Raw genomic sequence first — 24,143 nt, forward strand, 5'->3', positions numbered from 1 at the left:
TAATTTAGCTGCTGACATATGCAGTAACATATTGTGTCATTTATCATTCTATTAACAGGGGCCAGAAACTCCTGTTGCAGCACTCGCAAGAGGGCACCAAGCAAGCTACCGAACGTACAAATAAGCAATACCCCCAGAGTCTCCCGATAGGGGGGGAGGATGAGAGACTCGCTAGGACAGATTCAACGGCAACGACAAGGACAGTGACACGGACACAGAGAAGGCTCAAACAGACCACCTTGACTGGGGAGGCGTGGGAAGTGAAGTGCAATTGCGGAAAGATCTGCAAAGGTGCAAGAGGGCTCAAAATACACCAGAGCAAGGCCAAGGACAAGGCCAAGTGTGGACAGGGACGGACACAGGCACACCGCTCAGACGAACAGTCTGGTGAGACGCAGGAGAACCCTAGGCAGGAAGCAAACCATAGTCCTAGAGATCTCTCAGTGCTTGCAATCCCCCAAAACCCCACAAGGACAACCTCAAATGCCATCCCAGAAAGCCCACCCCAGCCAACGAAGGAAAGAATCAAGTGGCCTAAGATGAGTGAGACCAAGGAGTGGTCCATGCTCGATGAAGATCTGGAAAGGGTGCTTGAAATGGTTCAAGCAGGTTCAGTAGAAAGGAAGGTGGATTCACTCACAGCCATCACCTACAACTTGGGAAAAGAGCGGTTTGGAACAGTGCCAAGGAGAGAGAACAAAGCCAGACCAGAAAAGCAGGAAAACAGAAGAGAAAGAAAGATCAAACAACTTCGGAAGGAGATTAAAACCCTGAGAAAGCAATTCAAATTGGCAAGCATGGAAGAAAAGGAAGGTATAAAAGAACTGACAGCCAGCCTCCGCGAGCAGCTCATCAGGCTGAGAAGGGCTGAAGGGCAAAGGCAAAGGCGGAAAAGGCAGGAAGCTGCACGAGCCCAGTTCATAAAAGACCCCTATCGCTTCACCAAGTCACTTTTGGGAGAGGCGAGGTCAGGGACTCTAACAAGTTCTAAGGAGGAGGTCGAGGAGTTTGTTGAAGAGACATTCAGTGACCCTTCAAGAAACAATGCCCTACCAGGAAATCTCGGGCTTGGTACCATCAGTCCACCAACATCCTCCCTCAGCACAGAATATCCATCATGGAGAGAGGTTCAAGAGTTTGTCAAGCACGCAAGATCAGCTTCTGCCACAGGTCCCAGCGGTATACCCTACAAAGTATACAAGAAATGACCTAAGCTCCTACACAGGCTGTGGAAGCTTATGTGGGTTATATGGGCCAAAGGAACCGTACCAACAAGCTGGAGAAGGGCAGAAGGGTGCTTTGTGCCGAAAGAACGGGGATCCACAAAGATCAGCCAGTTCCGAACCATTTCCTTGCTAAGTGTGGAGGGGAAAATCTTCTTTTCAGTGCTGGCCAAAAGAATGAGCTCCTTCATGACCCGGAATGGATGTATTAACACCTCTATCCAGAAGGGCGGTATCGAAGGGTTCTCCGGCTGCCTGGAGCATACAGGGCTCCTCGGCCAACTTATCCAAGAAGCAAAGGAGAAGAAAGACAACCTAACAATAGTCTGGCTTGATTTTGCTAATGCATATGGGTCAATTCCCCATAACGTGATCCAAGTGGCTATGGACCATTACCACATCCCACATCACATCCAGGGGATGATCACCAGCTACCTGGGAGACATCAAGCTACGATTCCAAGCAGCCATGTTCACAACTAAATGGCAGCCAGTGGAGAAGGGAATAGTGACAGGGTGCACCATCTCTCCCATCTTGTTTGTCATGGGAATGAACCTGATCATCTCTGCAGCGATTATAAAGTCAAGAGGACCAAAGACTGCAGCAGGAAGTCAACAACCAGCAAACAGGGCATTCATGGATGATCTTACCGTGATAACACCAACTCACGTGCAGGCGAGATGGGTCCTGGCGGAACTGGATCGTATGGCTACTTGGGCAAAGATGATCTTCAAGCCCAAGAAATCAAGGTGTCTGGTGATCCAAAAGGGAAAAACAACGGGAAAGTTCAAGCTGCTTGTTCAGGGGGAAGCAATCCCAAACATCCAAGGGAACCCTATTAAATGCCTTGGAAAGTGGTATGATGATTCTATGACGGATAAAAACAGCATCTCCAGCACCGAAAATCAGGTTGAAGAATGGTTGAAAAGGATTGACAAGTCTGGTCTGCCTGGGAAATACAAGTGCTGGATCTACCAGCATGGCTTACTCCAAAGACTTATGTGGCTTCTCACCGTGTACGAAGTGGCGATAACAACAGTTGAAGGGTTGGAGAGGAAGTTCAACAAGCACCTTCGGAAATGGTTGGGTATACCCTCGAGCTTTACATCTACGGGGCTCTACATAAGGTCGGGCCAGCTCCAGCTCCCCCTGTCTTCAGTTCTGGAGGAGTTTAAAGTCGCAAAATGCAGACTTTCCCTGACATATAGGGACTCCCAAGATCGGCTGATCAGGGAAGCTGGAATAAGAACAAGATCTGGCAGGAAGTGGGCCGCTAGCACTGCTATTGCCCAGGCAGAATCATCTCTCAGGACCAAAGATATCATCGGAAGCCTCTGCACTGGAAGATAGGGTCTAGTAACATCACATTTCCAGCAGTGGTCCAAGTCCACTCCCAGGGAAAGGAGGACCTTGATTAAGGATGAAGTCCGAAACCTTGAGGAAGAAGGAAAAAGAGCTAAAGCCATCGAGCTCGCAACCCAAGGTGCCTGGACAAGGTGGAACTTTCCCAAGAGGAACGTGACGTGGAGTGAAATGTGGAGGCTGGAGCCGTTTCGTATCTCATTCCTGCTTCGAGCAGTATATGACACCCTGCCGACCCCAGTCAACTTGCATAGGTGGGGAATGAGGGAGGACCCGCTGTGCAGGTTGTGTGGCGGTAAAGGAACTATGGCGCACATTAAGTCTGGGTACAAAACAGCATTGACCCAGGGAAGATACAGGTGGCGCCATGACAAGGTGTTGGCAATGCTCGCAGACATCTTGGAGCAAGAGAGGAGAAAGAAACACCCAGCCAAAACAAAACCATTGCTGAGCACCATCACCTTCGTGAAAGAGGGTCAAAGACCAGTTGTCCAAGGCCAAGCCAACCAAAACCTCTTGCACTTGGCCCAGGGATGGGAGATGGAGGTCGACCTGGGGAGGAAGCTCCTCTTCCCAGAGGCAGTACTGTCCACCACTCTGAGACCAGACATAGTTTTGTGGTCCCCAGAGGGAAAGAAAATCATCCTGGTGGAGCTTACTGTCCCGTGGGAGGAGGGATGTGAGGAAGCGGCAGAGAGGAAGAAAACAAAGTACCAACAACTTGGTTGTGGAAGTTGGTTGTCGAGGATTCCCTGCGCAATCTGTGTGGAATCTGATGACAAAGGTTGGATTGAGAGGTCACTTGAGAAAAACAGCCGTTCGTAGGCTGGGAGAAGCGGCGGAGAGTGCCTCCTGTTGGCTCTGGCATAAAAGAGAGGACAATAGCTGGAAGCCTGGATGAGAGGAGCAGTGATCTGGCCAATCACTGCTGACCCACCAACCGGAGAGTGTTGTGGTTAAGGGTCGAAACACTCTGTGAACGTTGGGGACCACCTGATGACCTCTTGTCCAGGCCAAAGCTTTATCCATTGGAAATGGATTATAATAGCATCTTTGATGTATTTGCAAACAAAATTGTCAACATTATTAAGTACAAACATTAGAAAATGAATTATTAATCTACTTGTTCATTTACTGTTATTATCGGCTTACTTTCTTTTTTAACATGTTCTATCTACACTTCTTTTAAAATGTAATAATCACTTATTCTTCTGTTGTTTGGATGCTTTACATTGGTTTTGAATGATACCACAAATTTCAGTATCAATCTGATACCAAGTCGTTACAGGATCATACATTTTTTTATTTTCCTGAGGGAACTCTCCTGAAGGAATCACAAAAGTACTGTCCGTCCGTCTGTCCATCCATCCATCCATCTGTCATATTCAAAGTCCTCATGTGTTTATAAACATAATATGAATTTTAAAAACATTAAAAAGATTTTGTGATGCTAAAAAAATATCGATATAATCATAGTAGTATTGACTAAATGTGCTGCTGTACTTGGTATAATTACAGTGGATGTCAGGTGTCGATCCACCAATGGCATTTGTTTACATTGTGACGCCGGTGAGCTACGGTTCGTAGTGAAGCATGTTTAGCTATTCCTTGTCCTGCAGGGATGATACTTGTAAGAAACTTACTTTGTCGTCATGGAGACAAGTATTAGTGATTTAGAAGTAGCTAAAACACTGCCGAGTACGGCTCAACTTTAGACGCTCGCTATCTAACCATGTCTTAAGACCATGCCTTTTCTTGAGAGCGTTTCAGTGCTATAACTTTACCTTTAGTTTTTAAGCCAAAATGCGACAGTTCTCCCTTTTTTTTGTCTACACACTGCGTCTGCTTGGAAATACTCCGTGAGTGTGCTGATAATGAACATGCTCCTCTGCTCATAAAACCAACAACGACACGACGTGACGATGACGGAATGAGAGGGGAGGTCCGGTACGTTTTAGAGGCGGCATAGTACCAAATATGATTCATTCGCGGTACTATACGAATACCGGTTTACCGTACAACCCTACACTGTATGTGTAAAAATTGCTACACAATAACACTTCTTGGAGACACATGGTTGGTGGACAAACACAGCTCATTAGCATTAAAGGCCTACTGAAACCCACTACTACCCACCACGCAGTCTGATAGTTTATATATCAATGATGAAATATTAACATTGCAACACAAGCCAATATGGCCTTTTTAGTTTACTAAATTACAATTTTAAATTTCCCGGGAGTTTCATCCTGGAAACGTTGTGTAATGATGACGTGTACGCAAGACGTCACGGGTTTTTAGGAAGTATGAGCGCTGCACACACACGCAGCTAAAAGTCGTCTGCTTTAACGGCATAATTACACAGTAATTTGGAGATCTGTGTTGCTGAATCATTTGCAATTTGTTCAATTAATATTGGAGAAGTCACAGTAGAAAGATGGAGTTGGGAAGCTTTAGCCTTTAGCCACACAAACACACGGTGATTCCTTAAGATTCCTGGAGGAGAAAATTAACTATGGATCAAGGGACATGAATCAAGACGGAATGTCAACCAGCAGGTTTCGGTGAGAAAATTGTGGTTAAAAAGTCGCTTCTTACCGGAGAAAAGCTGAGCTTGTGTCGTCCATAGCTGCCGTCGACTCCCCTGAGACACTGCGCGTCAACACACCCGTGGACGTACACCTCCGACTATTAGGTACTATTTAACTTACTAAAACACTAGCAACACAATAGCAAGATAAGGGATTTCCCAGAATTATCCTATTAAATGTGTCTAAAAACATCAGAATACGTCCCAATCGCGTTTTTTTTTTTAAACATTTTTTTTCTTTCTAGTCCGTCGCTATCAATATCCTCAAACACAAATCTTACATCCTCGCTCAAATTAATTAGGAAATTGTTGTTTTCTCGGTCCGAATAGCACTTTTTGTTGGAGGTTCCCATTATAAACAATGTGAATATGTGACAAGCCCTTAACATGTGACGTCATCGTCTGCGACTTCCGGTAGAGGCAGGGCTTTTGTCTTAGCACTGAAAGTTGCAAACTTTATCGTGGATATTCTCTACTAAATCCTTTCAGTAAAAATATGGCAATATCGCGAAATTATCAATTATGACACATAGAATGGACCTGCTATCCCCGTTTAAATAAGAAAATCTCATTTCAGTAGGCCTTTAAAGCTATAGACACAAAAAACGGTGGTTTTCTTGTAGTGCATATTAAAAGCACTTTTAAACTTTATAAATTCCAGCATCAAGGCCAAATTGCGGACAACACACTTATAATACAATATGGGAGACCTTTATTTAAAATAGTTGTAAACAGTAAAATATGTGCAAGAGAGAGGATACAAATGTGGTGTATGACCAAATGACTCACTTGTGTTGTCCCTGTGGTCCTCCTGCGGGCAGGCACGGACGAGGTCGTCTCTCTGCTCAGACTCCTTTCCTGACTGTGGCTGTGAGAGAGGGGGCGGGTCTGCATGGTCTTGAAGGACATGGAGCCCATGGGGTGGCAGGACACTGAGCGAGGACATACAGGCATGGCTAAGGTGACGTACAAGGTTGGCGGGGCGGCGGTGTTTTCACAGGGAAATGCGGAGATGGAATATATAGGCGTGTGCAGGAATACATGACAGCAGGTTTGCAGAGAAGAGTGAAGGAGTGAGAAATGAAAGCAGAAGAAGTTTGAAGGAAAAGAAAACATTAGTACCACTGATCAAAGGCATAACTTGGTCAATCGTAAGTCAGTTCATGCTTTCAGTCAACAATGCAGTACAGCAGGGGTTACTAACGCGGCGCCCGCGGGCGTCAGGTAGCCCACAAGGACTAGAGAGGTCACCCGCTGGCCGTTTTTTTTTTTTAATAAATTTATTTATTTATTTAATTTTTTATGACTGTATTAATCATTCCAACAAAACAATACACAACAATATCATTACAATGCAATCCAATTCCAAAACCAAACCCAACCCAGCAACATTCAGAATAGCAATAAACAGATCAATTGAGGACACACAAACATGACACGGTACAATCTAAAAGTAGTGAAACAAAAATTAATATTATCAATATAAGTAACAATTTCAAAATAGCAGTGATTAAAAATCCCTCATTGATATTATCATTAAAAACATTTACACAAAAAATAAAAAAATTAAAAATAGTGTCACAGTGGCTTACACTTGCATCGCATCTCATAAGCTTGACAACACACTGTGTCCAATATTTTATACAAAGATATAATAAGTCATATTTTGGTTCATTTAATGGTTCACTTTGGTTAATTTAATTTACATTTTTTTCATGTTTTCTCCTCTTTTAAACCGTTCAATTAAGTGTTTTTTCATCATTTATTCTCTACAAAAAACCTTCCGTAAAAGGAAAAAAAATGTACGACGGAAATACCCATTTTTATATATATATATATATATATATATATATATATATATATATATATATATATATTTAGCTATTCTTCTTTAAATCACACTTACAAATGACTATATATACAGTATATATATATATATATATATATATATATATATATATATATATATATATAAACACTTAAAATGTAAAGTGTAAAACTGTGACCCCTCGCATCAATCAGTACCCAAGAAGTAGCTCTTGGTTTCAAAAAGGTTGGTGACCCCTGCAGTAGAGCATAGTGGAGGAATATAAAAACTACAGTTAGTCACACAAGTTACTTTATTATTATGTAATAATATTTACAAAAACAAGAAGGTTAGTAAAGTGCACGTTTGGACATTAATTAGCAGAAAGTAAAGAGAAACAGACAAGAAAAAGACCGAATAGACTGAATAAAAACACATTTTTCATCACACCATGTAAGTAAAGTATACACAAATAGATGACTACATTCTGTTATTAGATTATGACTTCGAATAAATACATTTTTAGAAGCTATGTGAGACATTTACTGGGAAACAAGGCAATGTACCAACTAGGAGTTACATCCTGAACAGCTTATGTGTCTATGTGTGTGTGTGTTGGTATGTGGGTGAGAGCTTTGAGTGCCTGATACAGACTGGTGAAGGAAGTTTCAGACAGTGTTAATGCTTTAAGTCACACCAAATCTGATTAACATTGAAACTGTGCTGCTCAGGATTGCAAAAAAATAAAAAAAATTGCACCAATCGATAATGTTTGACTGAAATGGGGCGGGGCTTTCAGTTTACCTGTTTGCTCTCCTGTGAGACTCATGGCACTGCGGCTACGGGCCAGATAGGAGTGTGTTGGCTGCTGCAGACGGTTCACCATATTGCTCTCCCACGGCGTCAGGGGCAGGCGGCGAGGGCCTGTTTGCGAGCGCGCACGTACACACACACACACGCACACACGCACACACACGCACACACGCACACACACACACACACACACACACACACACACACACACACACACACACACACACAATTGGTGTTTTGATAACAACATCATTAGCTTAGCGGTCAATCAAAGTAGATTATAGACAGTGTTTAGCGCCTACTGCCTGTTCATCGCAGCCCAAGCTAAGCCATCATGCTGGTGCTGCCCTGTGACACCTTCACCTGCATGCACCACACCCTTACTCTTAACTAAACAGTGCATAAAAACAGCAGAGAACTTAAAATCCATGAAATCAATAAAGTGCAAGAAAGCTTAGATGCAAGAAAGCCGAATTATGAGGCCGTGCAAAACTTGGATTCAATACACTATGTGGCCCAATTAGCCACACGCATAGGACAAAGAATGGATCAGCTTGCTTTAATATTGAAGGTCTAAAGGTGGAAGCAAAACTACCGCTGGACTGGAAACTTCACTCATTTAATATATGATATATGATGCTAAAATGCATGATTTGTGGCAGGGCTAAAAAACAACAGCATTGAATATTTCTACAAAAACAAAAAGATTATCCTACAGGAGATTAGAGAAAGAGGTCAGGCACAGTGTGGCGGCGGTGGGAGGTTCCATCTAATGAATACCGTACATATAATGCCTTAAAATACAGTATGGTGAGGTGTGTACAACACAATCTGCAAATTGCCTTGATTACAAGGAACAAAAAAGTGCTTGGCTTAGCCACCCTCAAAAACACATTAAATGATATTGTATGTTCCAGTGTCAAATTGTTGCTTTCATAAAACATTTTATCAATTGTTATCAATAGTAGGACTGTCAACAATAACAATTTAACTTGTGATTAATCACAAAAACATAGCTCTGCTCACCCAAAGCTTCATCACGGATGGGTCACCTTTTGGGGGTTCTGATTACTTGCTAAGCTGAACTCGTTAAATTGGCAATACCGCTCTGTAATATGATTGTCAGGCAGACAAAATACGTATGAGGTCTAATTAGAAACAGATACAATGCATATTGTACAGAGTTGTAACGAAAAGTTACATGTCCCAATATAATGTATTTATGAGCGAGGGCAGTTCTATTCATACATCCAAATCTATTTGTAGCACTGAATTTGGAAAATTGTAGCACATTGTCAATCTCACCTTTTTTAGAAGATGTGTGTCGCCAAAAAGTCAAATTAAAAGGCCAAGCAAAACATGGGCAAATTAGATCTTTGATGTAAGCTGTTTTGAGATAGTTGCTTTACATTTTGCGTCTTTTTCCTCAAAATTATTGTTGGTTACCTTTGATGTGTTGAAATGATGTCATTTCATCAACAATATTCTTGTCAAGTGATGTACTGTATTTGCATGCTATTTCTTCCCAAAAGTTTCCAGCCCATGATTGTTTTGTCCTATCTGCAAGTATGTAGCATAGCATAGCGTGACTATTTGTCATTACTCAATTTAGACACCTGTGTATTTGCGGAGGGTGGTGGTCCCCTGGTATAGGTGGCTTTTGGACTGAGCTTTGTTAATGGCAGGTGAGGAGGTTGCTCTGGTCTGAAGTCCTGCATCAGCAACATATGGACATGAAATTGAAATCATACACAACTACCGTATTTTTCGGACTATAAGTCACAGATTTTTTCATAGTTTGGTCGGGGGTGCGACATATACTCCAGAGCGACTTATATGTGAAATTATTAATACATTACCGTAAAATATCAAATAATATTATCTATCTCATTCGCGGAAGAGACAAAGAAAATGTCAGCCATCGTCACACACACGTCAGCAATCGTCACACACACCACAACCGAAAAGAATTCGGCAGGGGAAGGTCATGGCAGAAATGCATTGTGGTCATGAGATGCTAACTGCTATATGCTATATGCTACTGCCGTAGCTATTAAAATGGATAATTTCAACATTGGCGGTAACTTATAAAAACTGAGAAGGGCTGAACAAAAATGGCACCGAAAAGGAAATCATGTACTGCAGATTACAAGCTGGACGTAGTGAAATATGCAGCAGAAAACGACAAGAGGAAGCGGCGCATACCTGTGGAGTTGGCAGAATTGTTTAGAAGCGACATCGAGGAAGAAGATTTGATCGGATTTGTCAATTAGTTAGTGACAGATTGTTTAGTAAACGTATAGCATGTTGTATATGTTATAGTTATTTGAATGAATCTTACAATAATATGTTACGTTAACATACCAGGCACCTTCTCAGTTGGTTATTTATGCGTCATATAACGTACACTTATTCAGCCTGTTGTTCATTATTCTTTATTTATTTTAAATTTCCTTTCAAATGTCTATTCTTTGTGTTGGATTTTATCAAATAAATTTCCCCCAAAAATGCGATATATACTCCAGTGCGACGTATATGTTTTTTTCCTTCTTTATTATGCATTTTCGGCCGGTGCGACGTATACTCCAGAACAACTTATAATCCGGAAAATACGGTAATGACTGTGTCTCGTAGACAAACACGGTCAAGGCATTGTTTCTTGTCAAAACAAATGAGATGACCATAGGGTTTTCCCTCGATTGCCACTATACATGTGGCGGTGGAGGTTTCTCCAATATAACCATTGATTTGCAATGATGCATATATTTTATTTAAAAAGGCTGAACAATTGTTGTACGTATATTTAAAAACAAATGTGTTGTTAGTTATTGATAACATTTAATTATATAATCAGAATCAAAATCAGATTTATTGGCCAAGTATGTTTAAAACACAAGCAATTTGACTTTGTAGACTGCTGTCTTTGTTCAATGGAATTTCAAGGGTTGCTGCTCATTGTAAAAGGTGAGACTGTATTCTGCTGTTCCTGAATGTTGCTATTTAGTTTGCCAAATATGTAAACATTCCTTTGAATTAGAGATGAAAAAAATAACTTGAGGTCCATCGCTATCGATAATGTTTGACTGAAAGTGGGCGGGGCTTTCAGTTTACCTGTTTGCTCTCCAGTGAGACTCATGGCACTGCGGCTACAGGCCAGATAGGAGTGTGTTGAAACGTTTACATGCACTAAATTAGCCTGGTTTCTCAAATAGCTTGATTTTTTTGTATTTTCACACTTAAATTTGTAGTCTCAGTGTCCATGCACACTTTAATGCGACTATTGGTAATACGCCCTGTGCCTTCCGTATAGTGGGGGGTGCCTATTTCCTTTTAGCGCGTATTAATGTATTGCTTTTCCGGTTGACATCAGGCATCTGCAGCTCCTCACAAGTCAACAGTTTTGCTCTGTTGTACTTGATCTGATGTCCGCTGCAATATTAGCACAGATTAGAAATATTGCTTCTCTAATGGCTATGCTGATGTTAAATAGCAAACAGTATCTAAAAATTATCTTAAATTGCGCTGCAGACATGACAAAGAGGTCTCCAAGCAGATGCAGGTCCGATCCAAAGAAAGACCAGCGAGAGAGTGTTTTATGGAAGGAATTTTCGGATGGAGAATGATGGAAACTAAATTTTAGATTGTCTCCGAGTTCATTCTTAATGCTCTGTGGATTGATGGAAGGAGTTTTAAAACAGAAAGAAAAGACTGTTCGTGCCCTGGCTGATACTCCATCCATCTATCTTCTTCCGCTTATCCGAGGTCGGATCGCGGGGGCAACAGCCTAAGCAGGGAAACCCAGACTTCCCTCTCCCCAGCCACGGAGAAGGCTAGGGGTGGGATAATGTTCCAGAAAATAAAGCATTGAGGAACGTTTTTATTTTATTCTTCAAACTTATTATGGCCAATATTGTATAATTATATATATATATATATATATATATATATATATATATATATATATATATATATATATATATATATATATATAATAATCATAACATTTGTTTTAATGTTGTTTTTCATGTAAAACAAAAAAAAACGTATCCATCATCAGTGTAGGGGAAACCCTGGCCTACCAGTCCAGAGGTTGAAACTATACTTTAAGTAAATACTGTCACTCGGAGCACAGTGACACTTCTCCTTCGTTTGGTTTTCTGGCCTTGACCAAAAGTTAATATACTAAGGGCCTGATTTACTAAGGGTTTGCGTGTACTTTGTGTGTGCAAACCTGGTAGCACACACAAAGCAGATCTACTAAACGTGTGCGAAGGGGATTGCATCTGTTAAGTGAGCAGAATAAGGCGTGCAATACATTTTGTGTCTGTCTTCATTAATATTTAAAATCTATGCTGATCATCAAAATGCCCACAATGCTAGGAGGAAAAAATGCAAATATGATTATTTAGCATGCGCAATGTGATTTATTAACACTCATCACTAGGGGTGGGAATTGATAAGATTGTTCCTGTTCCGATTCCACTTTTGATTCTATTTAACGATTCGGTTCTGTTATTGATTCTCTCTACACAACCAAAGGTAGATAAGCATCAATTGTGTTCAGTTTAGAGCTAACATGACCTTACGAAGCCAACAGTGACCTCTTAAGAGGCACATAGCATAGAAAAAAAAATATTTTTTAAATAAACATAAATATTCTTTTGTAGAATTTAACAAAATAAAACATGTGGAAATTACTCAAGAATGTAACATTTATATAAAAATGTTTTAAATGTTTAAGCATCTTTTGTAATCTCTTTAGAAAAAATATTGTTGACACTCACAATTTTAGAATGGTTTGGTTGGATTTAAATTATGAAACTTTCATATACGTAACATGCAAAAAAAGTTCATTCAAGCTTTTTTTTTTATTTTTTATTTTGATGATTATGACTTACAGTTTATGAAAACCTTAAATTTAAAATCTCAGAAAATGTGGGGTCTTCCAAAACTGTAAGCTATGATCATCAAAATTATAGTACATACCTTGACATATCTCACTTTGCATGTAATGAGGTAATATCACTTTAGTTTCACATTGGAAGTTAAACTTCTGACATGAATGGACTTTTATACAATATTCAAATTGTATGAGTTTCACCTGGAAAATGGAAATGACTGAGTGAAAATGTGGTTTCAGGAAAACATGCAACTTTTTTCTGAACACAATTGAATAATCACTTTTTGAAAAACAATAGCACTGTGCCAAATTGGTGCAAGCTTTAAACCACACATTTAGTCACTGCTTAGAGATTTCCCTGCTGCCATGAAAGGAGACCAAAGCGCCGGGCGGCAGACATGAAATAGAGCTAGTACTTACTGCCCGCCTCGGACCCAGTGAGAATCTGTCTCTCGTCTTGCTCATCTAAATGAGAAGGTATTTAGATGAACAATAGTACCTGTTGCATTCACTGTAGGTGACGTGCTAGCGTTACTGCTGCTAAAGTGAGATTGGCGCAGTTCAATAACGCAACATTCATTTATAGTTGTTGCATGCTTTGTGTTCAAATGTTTCAGCATATTCTTCGGATGTCCTCCTCTTTATGAAGTAGCAACCTTGCAGTACCGCTTTTGCAAACGTTTCTTATAAAATGTAGTCAACTAGCGTTTGTTTCGCACAAGGGCTGCAATGTTGCTTTCTGATGTCACTATGCACGTTGCGTAAAGGTGTCATTTCCAACCGCTGTCATCGATAGGGGAACTGTTTGAAAAATTGGCAAGCGATTCCAAGGAATTGATACACTGGAAACCGGTTCTCGATTCCCACCCCTACTCGTCACCATTTTGCGAGCACTATTTTGCGCTTTATTTAGCACATGTCAGAAAGACCTATAAACTGACAGTTCCGCACACAGCTGCAGGATCATAACCTGACTCTCGCCGCCGGATCTTTATAGTTCGCTGAGCTCCACACAAGGATCTGGGATTGGGTACAATGCAAACTCCTTCAAGATAGCAAAAAAATAATGAACCAATCAGGATCGCCGGGTGGGATTCATAGATGTTGACGTAGCGCCGAAGCGACTGTTTGATTCAAACAGCAATTTGTGTGCTGACATTGATTCATCGATCGTCTACTGACATTGCTGCGTTGTTTCAGTAAAATATCTCTAACTTTTCGCTCTGTCGTTATCCAATATGTCGGCTGTTCAATTTTGGATTTCACAGCATTGCGTCATGGGTTGATTTCGATGTGAGTGGTTAAAGTAGCACATCAGTCAAGATAACGACAAGTGGTTTATCCAATCACATAAAATGATTTTTTTTACAAGGCCCTGCCTTCTGAAATACATCTCCTAATGAAAAATCCCAGATCCTTGTGTGGAGCTCAGCGAACTACAAAGATCTGGCGAGAGTCACGTTAGCAGGATCAGTGCTCGCGCTGCAAAGACAGATGATGGACAGAGCAGAATCCTTTGTCCGACGTGTGTTTGTCAATATTTTGTCAGAAATAATAAATATTAGACATATCATGTACTCAGCAATTTCCTTTTATAATTTTAAAGCTGCTACATCTACCTGAAAATATGTCTTTTATTGTGCATTTTCTTGCATTTTAGTCATTCCAGACGCACAAATGCACTGGAGATGCAATCCACAGCCTTACGCACAGAATTAAGTTAGTGTGCTAAAAGGTTTGTTCGAGATTGTGATTCATAGAAAGTGTTACAGATTATAGATGTGTACTGCTGGTTTAACAAATCACATAGATAGGACCATGATAACATACATGTGCAGAAAATAAAAATGTCTTCATGGTAAAAGCCCCGTATCCTCATTTAAATAAGGCAGTCCACCACTTTTCAATTGCACACGCAGTGTTAGTAGAGCGCACGCAACAGGCGGAACAACACCACAACAACAAAACACTATTTTACTTTTTGCACACCGTGTTTAGAGTAAGGTATTTGGATCAATTGGGAGAAGTTTGCTTATCGTCCTTTGGTCTTTGCAGCGTTCACTTTCATGCCCAGGTGAACCATACCAATACAGAGTTCACTTAGAACTCTGAACCGAGACCCACCTCTCAAGGCACAACAGGGCTCGGATGATCGCGTTCACACCTGAATAAATGAACCACACTAGCAGAGCAAACACACCAGAGTTTTTTTTTTAACCAAACCAAACATGACTAGCGTGAATGCATTTTAAAAATCTACTTTTGGTCATTTGGTTTACCTCGGTCGGTTGAGTGTAGCAACGTGGCTGAGGACGAGGACAGGCGCTTGGTAATGATGGGGTCGTGATGTTTGGATAAATTCACAGTGGACACAGACCGTCTGTCAGCATCTAAATGTACCAGTAGACAAAAAAAGGACAGATTGATAAAAGATTAACAAAAAAGATTTGCAAACTATTCCATAAGAATGTTGCTAAAAGAGGGAAAATGAAATTAGTGCTACAATCAGAGCTAAAAAAATATTGGGATATATGTTCACAGTGGATGAAAACTATTCAAATCGGTCTACAAGTGTGCTAAGATAGATATACAGTATGCTGCTAAAGCCTAAAGTGCTGGTCTGCTAGCTAACACTGTACTATGATATTCACATTGGGACGTCATTCCGTATCTGCGGGAGAGACTGAAAGCACCATGCGTGTGTTCCAGTCCATCAAAGTCAAGTGGATAGAGGAAAGCAGACTCGACAAAACCTGGACCAGGATGGTCAGAGGAGAATAGAAACAGAGAGAGGCAGACACTAAAGTCAGGTTGGGAGACGAAAGTGTACAAATATACATGGCAGACCAATATTGTTTGTTCAACTGAAACACACAGAACAACTGTCAGAAAAGTGCTCAGCGAGACCTCAAAGTCAAAACGGCATGCAGACAGTCTCGCTCAGGAGACAGTTGAGGGTTTGTTTGTGAATATGGGGTGTTAAACAGCAATACCGGTGGGTGTGTCAGGCCTGTTGGGGTGCAGAGCGCCACTCCAGGACCAGCGGTTGGTCTTCGGTCTGGTAAGTTGACCCCTCTCCATAGTGCGCCGCATCACCGCTTCATGACGAAGCTACGAGGGAACAAAATAACAGTGACGGATGGGTTTTTTTCATTAACAGAGCCATTTTGTAAATTTTATTTGTATTATTGATTCACTTATGTTAATGTTGTGATTCCTAACCACTCTGACTTTGCAGATTAGTGTGCCAAAAGACACGACGAGTTGAGTTTATACCAAAATGGATACATGGATGATACAGCAGAGGATTGGGAGAATTTCATGTGGTCAGATGAAACCAAAATAGAACTTTTTGGTATAAACTCAACTCGTCGTGTTTGGAGGAAGACGAATACTGAGTTGCATCCCAAGAACACCACAGCTACTGTAAAGCATGGGGGTGGAAACATCATGCTTTGGGGCGTTTTTTCTGCTAAGGGGACAGGACGATTGATCCGTGTTAAGGAAAGAATGAATGGGGCCATGTATCGTGAGATTTTGAGCCAAAACCTCCTTCCATCAGTGAGAGCTTTGAATGGTTGACCAAATACTTATTTTCCACCATAATTTACAAATGAATTCTTTAAAATTCCTACAATGTGAATTCCTGGATTTTTTTCATATTCTGTCTCTCATAGTTGAAGTGTACCTATGATGAAAATTACAGACCTCTGTCATCATTTTAAGTGGGAGAACTTGCACAATCGGTGGCTGACTAAATACTTTTTTGCCCCACTGTGTATATGTGTATATATATATATATATATATATATATATATATATATATATATATATATATATATATATATATATATATATATATATATATATATATATATATATACATACATACATATACACAAACATATATATATATATATATATATATATATATATATACATATATATATATTAGGGGTGGGCAAATTAATGCGTTAATTACGCGTTAACTCATCAATCTATTAACGCCGACAATTATTTTATCGCACATTTGTGTATGTTGTTTACATGCTTTTATTTTGTTAACGCCTTTTCTTAACAAGATGGCATCTACCGGATGTACTTCGGCGTCGAGGGGCTCTTGGTAAAGATGGAACATTTGGCAAAAATACCGGACAATTCTGCAAATTTCATGGCTGGCTTACAGCGTGGTCACTCCGGGATCACTTACGACCACCAATCAATTCTGGATGTGGATAGATCGGGCCGTTTTGGACTGAATGACGCGTGCTTGCTAGACCGGCCAGCTAGCAGCGGAGTATATGTGTTGTCTGTCCATTTATGAATAACGCAGACGAGGCGTGTTGGCTGAGTTCTTAACGTTTACTTTCAGAGCGTGCATATCACAACATACAAGATGCCGTCATGGCGACACAACCTATACCGGGCTACCGCGCATGCTCGTCACTCCTGTTGCATGCTGGGTAGGGTAGTTATTTTTTTCCCTGGCTCATAACATCACGAATAGTACCATGTATATGCGTTCAGTTTATCAAAGCACCAAGCAAACAATCGGAAAATTCCCATCATATCAATTCCTAGATATGGTCATAATTATTTTAAGTGCACTACGCAGAATAAACACAACATTATTAATATTGCTACTACGGATAATTTGATCAAAAATTCCCTAAAACAGCCCACTGCCTATAATATAGGTTTTTTTAAACATAAGACCCTGATAAAAAAAATGTTTCTGCTGTTACCTCAGAAATTGCCTGTTCAGATGTTATGATTGTGGCTCAGAGATTTGTATGTAGATTATATTTATTTTCCATAACAAACAGGATAACTTAAATACCCTGGCAGTGGCAATAAGCTTAAATGTTTGTATTTACATTTTTTGAGTTGATTTTCATCAAATATGCTATTTAACTGCTACTGTTTAACAAGGACTGATTTAAAATGTGTTTGCACAACAAATGTTCTGGCGCTTTTGTTCATGTGGGAGAATATTCCAATAAAGGTGCATTACACACTACTTTTGAATTCATTATTGGGCTTTGCGTATACAATGCAGTTAATCACGATTAATCGGAGAAATAGTGCGATTAACTTCGATTAAAATTTTTAATCGTTGCTCAGCCCTAATATATATATATATATATATATATATATATATATATATATATATATATATATATATCTTAAGGGTGTAACGGTACGTGTATTTGTATTGAACCGTTTCGGTACGGGGGTTTCAGTTCGGTACGAAGGTGTATCGAACGAGTTTGTAAGCTTAAGTCTTAACAAGCTTCTCTGCAGCTGCCTCTGTCTGAGCAGTGAGCACCCAGCATTGTCCCGCCCACACAACCATCTGATTGGTTACATACAAAGCCAATCAGCAGTGCATATTCAGAGCGATGTGACAGCCAATCAGCAGTGCGTATTCAGTGCGCATGTTGTCAGTGCTCCGGCGTCGAGATGAGCAGATATGTGTTCAGCAGGTGAGCAGTTGACATCGTACACTCCCCAAATTATAAAAAACACTTCCCAGTCACAACTATTAGAAACATCACTATGAGCCCGTTGACCTTCTAGTTCTGGGTTGAGGTGACGCTAATTAGCTTTTAGCGTTACGTTAGCTCATTTTGCTGTGTGTGTGTGTGTGTGTGTGTGTGTGTGTGTGTGTGTGTATAATAAAAGTCAACTACAGGCTTCCCAAATGCTGTAATAAATTAAGCATGATGAGTTGACTTGAAACTGTTTAATGTTGTACTTTTTATATGTAGAAGAAAGGTTTTGTCATTTTATTTTATCAAAGCAACAACTTGAGGCAGTTTAATGTGGATTAACGTGGGTAGAATTATTATAGTGTTCCCAATGTTAAAAGGATAAAGCCATTGTTTACAAATTTGGTAAATAAATAACCCAAAAATGTATATTTTGTTGTTTTCTTACTGTACCGAAAATGAACCGAACCGTGACCTCTAAACCAAGGTACATACCGAACCGAAATGTTTGTGTACCGTTACACCCCTAATATGTATATATGTATATATATATATCTATATTTATATAGATATATATATATATATATATATATATATATATATATATATATACACAGACATACATACGTTAGGGCAGGAACAAACACAGAGGTTATTTCATCTCTCATCAGGTGATTTTTAACCTGAAGAGCAGGGAAACCTGCGAAACAGGCTTGCAGGGATGAAATAGCCCTTGTGTTTTTTCCTGACCTAATGTATATTAAAGTTAAAGTTAAAGTACCAATGATTGTCACACCCACAATAGGTGTGGCAAAATTTGTCCTCTGCATTTGACCCATCCCCTTGATCACCCCCTGGGAGGTGAGGGGAGCAGTGGGCAGCAGCGGTGCCGCGCCCGGGAATCATTTGTGGTGATCTAACCCCTCTTCCAACCCTTGATGCTGAGTGCCAAGCAGGGAGGTAATGGGTCCCATTTTTACAGTCTTTGGTATTACTCGGCTGGGGTTTGAAGTCCCAACCTACAGATCTCAGGCGGACACTCTAACCACTAGGCCACTGAGTAGGCTTCCGCTCTACCCCGGTATTGAGCACTGTATAACGTATAAACCACAGAAACCTTGACTATATATGTATATAAGGGTTTTTTGGTATACCGATACTAATGCAGTACAGTGATACTAATTGATTGAAATCGCCACTATACTACCTTTGAAAAATACAGGTACCATTTTCTCATCTAAATGCCGCTATGCGGCGATGACTACAGAGCCAAGGTACATTATGTTTAGTGTGTCAAAATGCACACACAAGGTGCATACAGGCAATAATATCGTGGTCGAGAAAAATGGCAAAAAACAGCATTTCTACTGGTCAATAAAGAGTGTGCGTGAAGCGCAATATGGAGGTATTTGGACTTCAAAACGAACAATAAATGTGACGCTTTAAACAATAAAGAGCCGCGCTTCAGGTTTTGCTCTAAAACACGCCTCGCCAAATGTGGCGATTAGTATTACCACCTCTGCTTAAAACTAAGGTAATCATCTAAATGAAACACATTCAGATCTGCACAAGGAGTTATAAGAGTGACAGGTAATAATGTAATTGTTGCACCTGTCCTGCTGTTCGGCTCCGGAGCAGACCGTAGTAGCAGAGCACAGGGGAGACGTTCCCTTCAGTTCACTTTACCCCGCAATGAGTCTGCTGAGATCCACTTTCCGGTCAGAATTTGAGGCCGGCGATTTGTGACAATCCGGTTGCTTTATTATTAGTTTTGCAGGACACAACCGGACCCATTAATCACTTTACTGCACATTGCTTGCGCTCCTCTCTCTGTACTCGCCCACTCATTAATTGACGTCACTCAGCCAACATGTTGACATTCTCGCCAACCCACATACAGTATGTTCATAAGTTAACTAGCTCCCCTGTTGTGCACATGTGGATATATAACATTGTTGATGACAAATCTTTTTGTCAATTTTTGTCAACAATATTGATGAATCGTTGCACCCCTAACATCAGATCTCATAGGTAATGTTTCTTTTCCTGAGACCGGCTTTATTTTAATTGAGGCTCTGCATCTACTACAGCAGAGGCCCCTATTTGACAAATTGTTTAATCATGAGTGAAGAGGAAACAAATGACTCGGATGTTATAGTAAGACTTGTCACGAGTCATCATCACCTTGTCATCCTCCAACTTCTGTCGCCGTTTCTCCTCCACGGCGGCATGCCTCCTGTCCTCTTTTATCCTCTGCTCTTCCAGCTTCTTCCTCCTCTCCTCCAGGTGCTTCTGGTAGTGCTGCCTGGCTCGCTCCTCACGTGCCTGCCACTCGACCTCCTTGATGGCTGGGGCATGATGCATGCACATTTACAAAAAAATTAATACAATCATGCGAGACTGCAAAAACAATACAGTCCACATGGTCACACACAAACACACAAGCGTGCGCGCGACACGCACCCGCACGCACACATGCACGCACACAGGCTTAAAGCAGTGGTGTCAGAGGTCAGCTGTAGATCATGTGACTTGGCTTGAACACTCAAACACAGAGCAAATCCCTCTGCCCACTCTCTCAACAAGGGAAGCAATCTGACTGCCATCCGATATTTATGACAACAAATACAAAAAACACCGTTTGCTTAAGTTTAAACATAAATAGGCCACCCATCTGTTAAGCGGCATGTGCCGTGTATACTAAATCCCTACAAAAACACCAGTTTACTGAGTGTCCATCACGTTATGTCATGTGGGCACTATGGCAACAGGGTGCCTGGCTTCTAGATGGACTTCACATAATGGGCAGTTCACAGACACCAGCCAGGTTTAGTCGAGGACTGCTGTGGTCACGATTAGCTTTTAAACCAGCGACATATACACATGAACAACACGCGCACGCACACACCAAGAATACACACCATTCTGTTTCTCAAGTTCCTCTCGCCGCTCACAGGGCCAACCTCAGCCTCTCATCTGTTTTGTTGAAGAGCAAAGAGTCTGAAGCACAAACAACAGTTTTGTGAATAAACTGCTGTAAGTGAATTCCATTCAAATGTTTTATTCCATTAATTATCAAATTTTATAGTGCTTTATATAGTGCTTAAGTAATTATAACAAAAAAGGTAGAGATATTCATATGAAGATTCGGATTATATCATTACAAATTGTATTTCCCTTTAAAAAATAAATAATGCATTTTAAATCCCTTGGATTTGAAGTAAATGTATTTTAATAATTTCAAAATGCTTAAAAAAAAAGTATTAATATAGCTGGGTTGCATATGACGTCTTATCAGTTTTTCTTCTTCGTGGCTTAATTCACACGATAGTCAAGCAGCTTCAGCGTAGCATTAAAACAAGTGAGAGTGAGTGTAGAGTTTGAGCAGAAAACTCCATATTGCTGTTCTGTTCTTGGGTGTTCCAATCCTTCAAATAGAGAGATGGGAAAGAGCTTTCATAGAGTCCCAAATTAAGTGGTTCATAAGGGTAATAAAGTCCAGGAAAAAACGAAAACATGTCGAAGGAAACGGATCTCAAAAATATCACTTTCATCATCCAGTGGAATGTAATCGGACCACGATTACATTGCCACGATCACTTTGTAAAATTTTTGTTTGAACATTTGATTTGGTTGAGAAACTTTCTGTGATGCAATCTTGTTCATTCTCTATTATATTAGTAGTGTTTGAGAGCAGAATTAAACATGAGAAACAGACAAGAGATCGCATTAGTTTGTCTTCTTTTGTGGTTGCTATGCCAAATATAACTATGAAGATCTGATTGTGCAAATAAACTAACGTCATGTTAAATCCTAGTAATAAATATTTGAAATGTATTTTCATTGGCCATTTTTATAACAGAAACTAAAAGCTCAGTTGATGCTGTTGTTGAGCAGGAAAGCCAAGTGCTTTATTTGACATGGATGACCACATTATAGTCTTTGGTGAAATTTGTTAGCATCAATAACATATCCTTAATAGTATTATTAAACTAAATGAATAAATCTCTTATTTTCCATGTACTAAATTTGCATGTACCTTAATGTGCTTATGTACCTTCATGAAATTTGCTACCATGGATGCAGAAGACATTGTGTATCTAGACAAAACTTGAGGCGTGATGATTAATTGTGTAAATTAAACGCTGAAAGCCTTGATAAAGGTGTGCTGTTGTTTGTATTGTGGCTTGTGTTGCACTGTGTGTCTTGCCTGTTTTATTTGCAGTGCTTTGGTTGTTGGGGCTGGTGCTTGTGGCGGTGCGGGTGGGAGTGGGCGTGGAGGTCGGGGTGGGAGTGTAGATCTGTCCAGAGGCAGACGAGTCGGGCCGGGTGGCTGACGATGCTCTGCCATCCTCCGACTCATAGTAAGACGCTGAAATAAGATACCGGTATGAGGATATGAAAGCTTTTCCACTGAGAATGCCTGTCAGGCACTATCATTACTATATCACTATTTGTGACTCAGATATGGGTATCAAACTATGAAGATGCCTTCATCCTGCCCATGTTCTGCATTTAGGACTATATCAGCGTGCTTATGAGAGTGAGCTATTGATTAATGGCATGGCCTTGACTAAAGAGTAAGTGACTCAGCACTCACAAGTATATCTTGGATATAGATGTGAAGCACAGTACAAGCCCTGCAGAGCAGAGACTGTAGGTAAAATGTGTAGATATGGCTTTCAAAAAGAGATGGAAAAGTAAAAAAGGGCTAGAGAAAGTAATCCGTCCCTCAAAGTTTAAATTAAATACCTGAAACTTGACACTGTTCACCCTGTTCTAGTACAGTATATGAGTACCACACATCGTCTTCATTACGCTTTAAAAATGTTGGTCACATCATCAAATAATAGTGTCTGTTATCTCCACCCCAAAACACATCAGTGTTTTATTCCCCCAAGGATATTGTGAACAAAGATGCAAAAGGTATTACATGTCCCCATCTGTGTAACATCTACGAGGGTTAGTATGAACACGTCAACACTGCCTCGGGTGCTTGCTCAGGACTGAAACCGGTTTCATTCCGGCTCTTGGTAAAACAGGAAAGGTTGGGCTGGGCCGAGTTACAATGATATCTATTCATCGTATTCTTTTGCCTAAAAATCGCTTTCTTCAAACAATAGATTAACTAATTGAGGTGGGAGTGCTACTGAATGTGCTGCGGACTGCAGGCAGACAATGAAACGGACACTCGTCAGTTAATGATATTTAGCTCAGTTTTTACACACAAAAGGGTGAACTTCTGGCAAAACATGCACCCCAACTGTGTGGTCCGTGCAATTATTTTTTGTAAAACAATAAATAAAAATACATCACATGGCGCTGTTGTCAAACACCAAAATTTGACCCAATGAATGTGAATGATTTGACATTTCTAATATGGTTTAATGAGCTCTAGAACAGTGGTCCCCAACCACCGGGCCATGGCCCGATTGGTACCGGGCCGCAGAAGAATTTTTTATTAAAAAAAAAAAAAAAGAAAAAAAAAAAAAAATATATATATATATATTTTATTAAATCAACATAAAAAACACAATATACACTTACAAATAGTGCACCAACCACAAAAAACTCCCTTTTTCATGACAAAAACGTCCCTTTTTCATGACAAAGAAGAAAAAAAAGAAAAGAAAAAAAAGGACACCCCCCCCCGGGCCGCGGGACAAATTGTTAAGCGTTGACCGGTCCGCGGAACCAAAAAGGTTGGGGACCACTGCTCTAGAAAAACACTTGCTGTAACTGCCAAATCACCACCAAATTTAGTACACCCTGCCAGGGAACATGCAAGAAAACGTCTAACATTTGCAGTGACGATGATATGCTGTGAATGTTGTGCGTCCTTTGGACCCATATGCGATCATTTCAATGGGCACTGGGAAATTTCAGTGGATCTGCAACCGTTACGTGGATGCCTCGAGAGCACTAACTTTTCAGTGTCTTTAAAACAATTATATTC

At 40.4% G+C, this 24,143-nt stretch overlaps 1 protein-coding gene across 1 annotated transcript in view; it reads right to left on the bottom strand.

The window, feature by feature from the left end:
• Positions 1-24,143, bottom strand: part of LOC133552995 (ensconsin-like) — a 45,980-nt gene that overhangs the window by 17,286 nt on the left and 4,551 nt on the right. Inside the window, 9 exon segments of the mRNA XM_061900702.1 lie at positions 5,965-6,107; positions 7,787-7,906; positions 9,412-9,507; positions 14,975-15,085; positions 15,689-15,806; positions 20,372-20,535; positions 21,109-21,139; positions 21,141-21,187; positions 22,398-22,559. Of these exon segments, the coding sequence (XP_061756686.1) occupies positions 5,965-6,107; positions 7,787-7,906; positions 9,412-9,507; positions 14,975-15,085; positions 15,689-15,806; positions 20,372-20,535; positions 21,109-21,139; positions 21,141-21,187; positions 22,398-22,559 (992 nt within the window).

The sequence above is a fragment of the Nerophis ophidion genome, linkage group LG05 (assembly GCF_033978795.1).
Source record: "Nerophis ophidion isolate RoL-2023_Sa linkage group LG05, RoL_Noph_v1.0, whole genome shotgun sequence".
In the NCBI taxonomy this organism is placed as follows: Eukaryota; Metazoa; Chordata; class Actinopteri; order Syngnathiformes; family Syngnathidae; genus Nerophis; species Nerophis ophidion.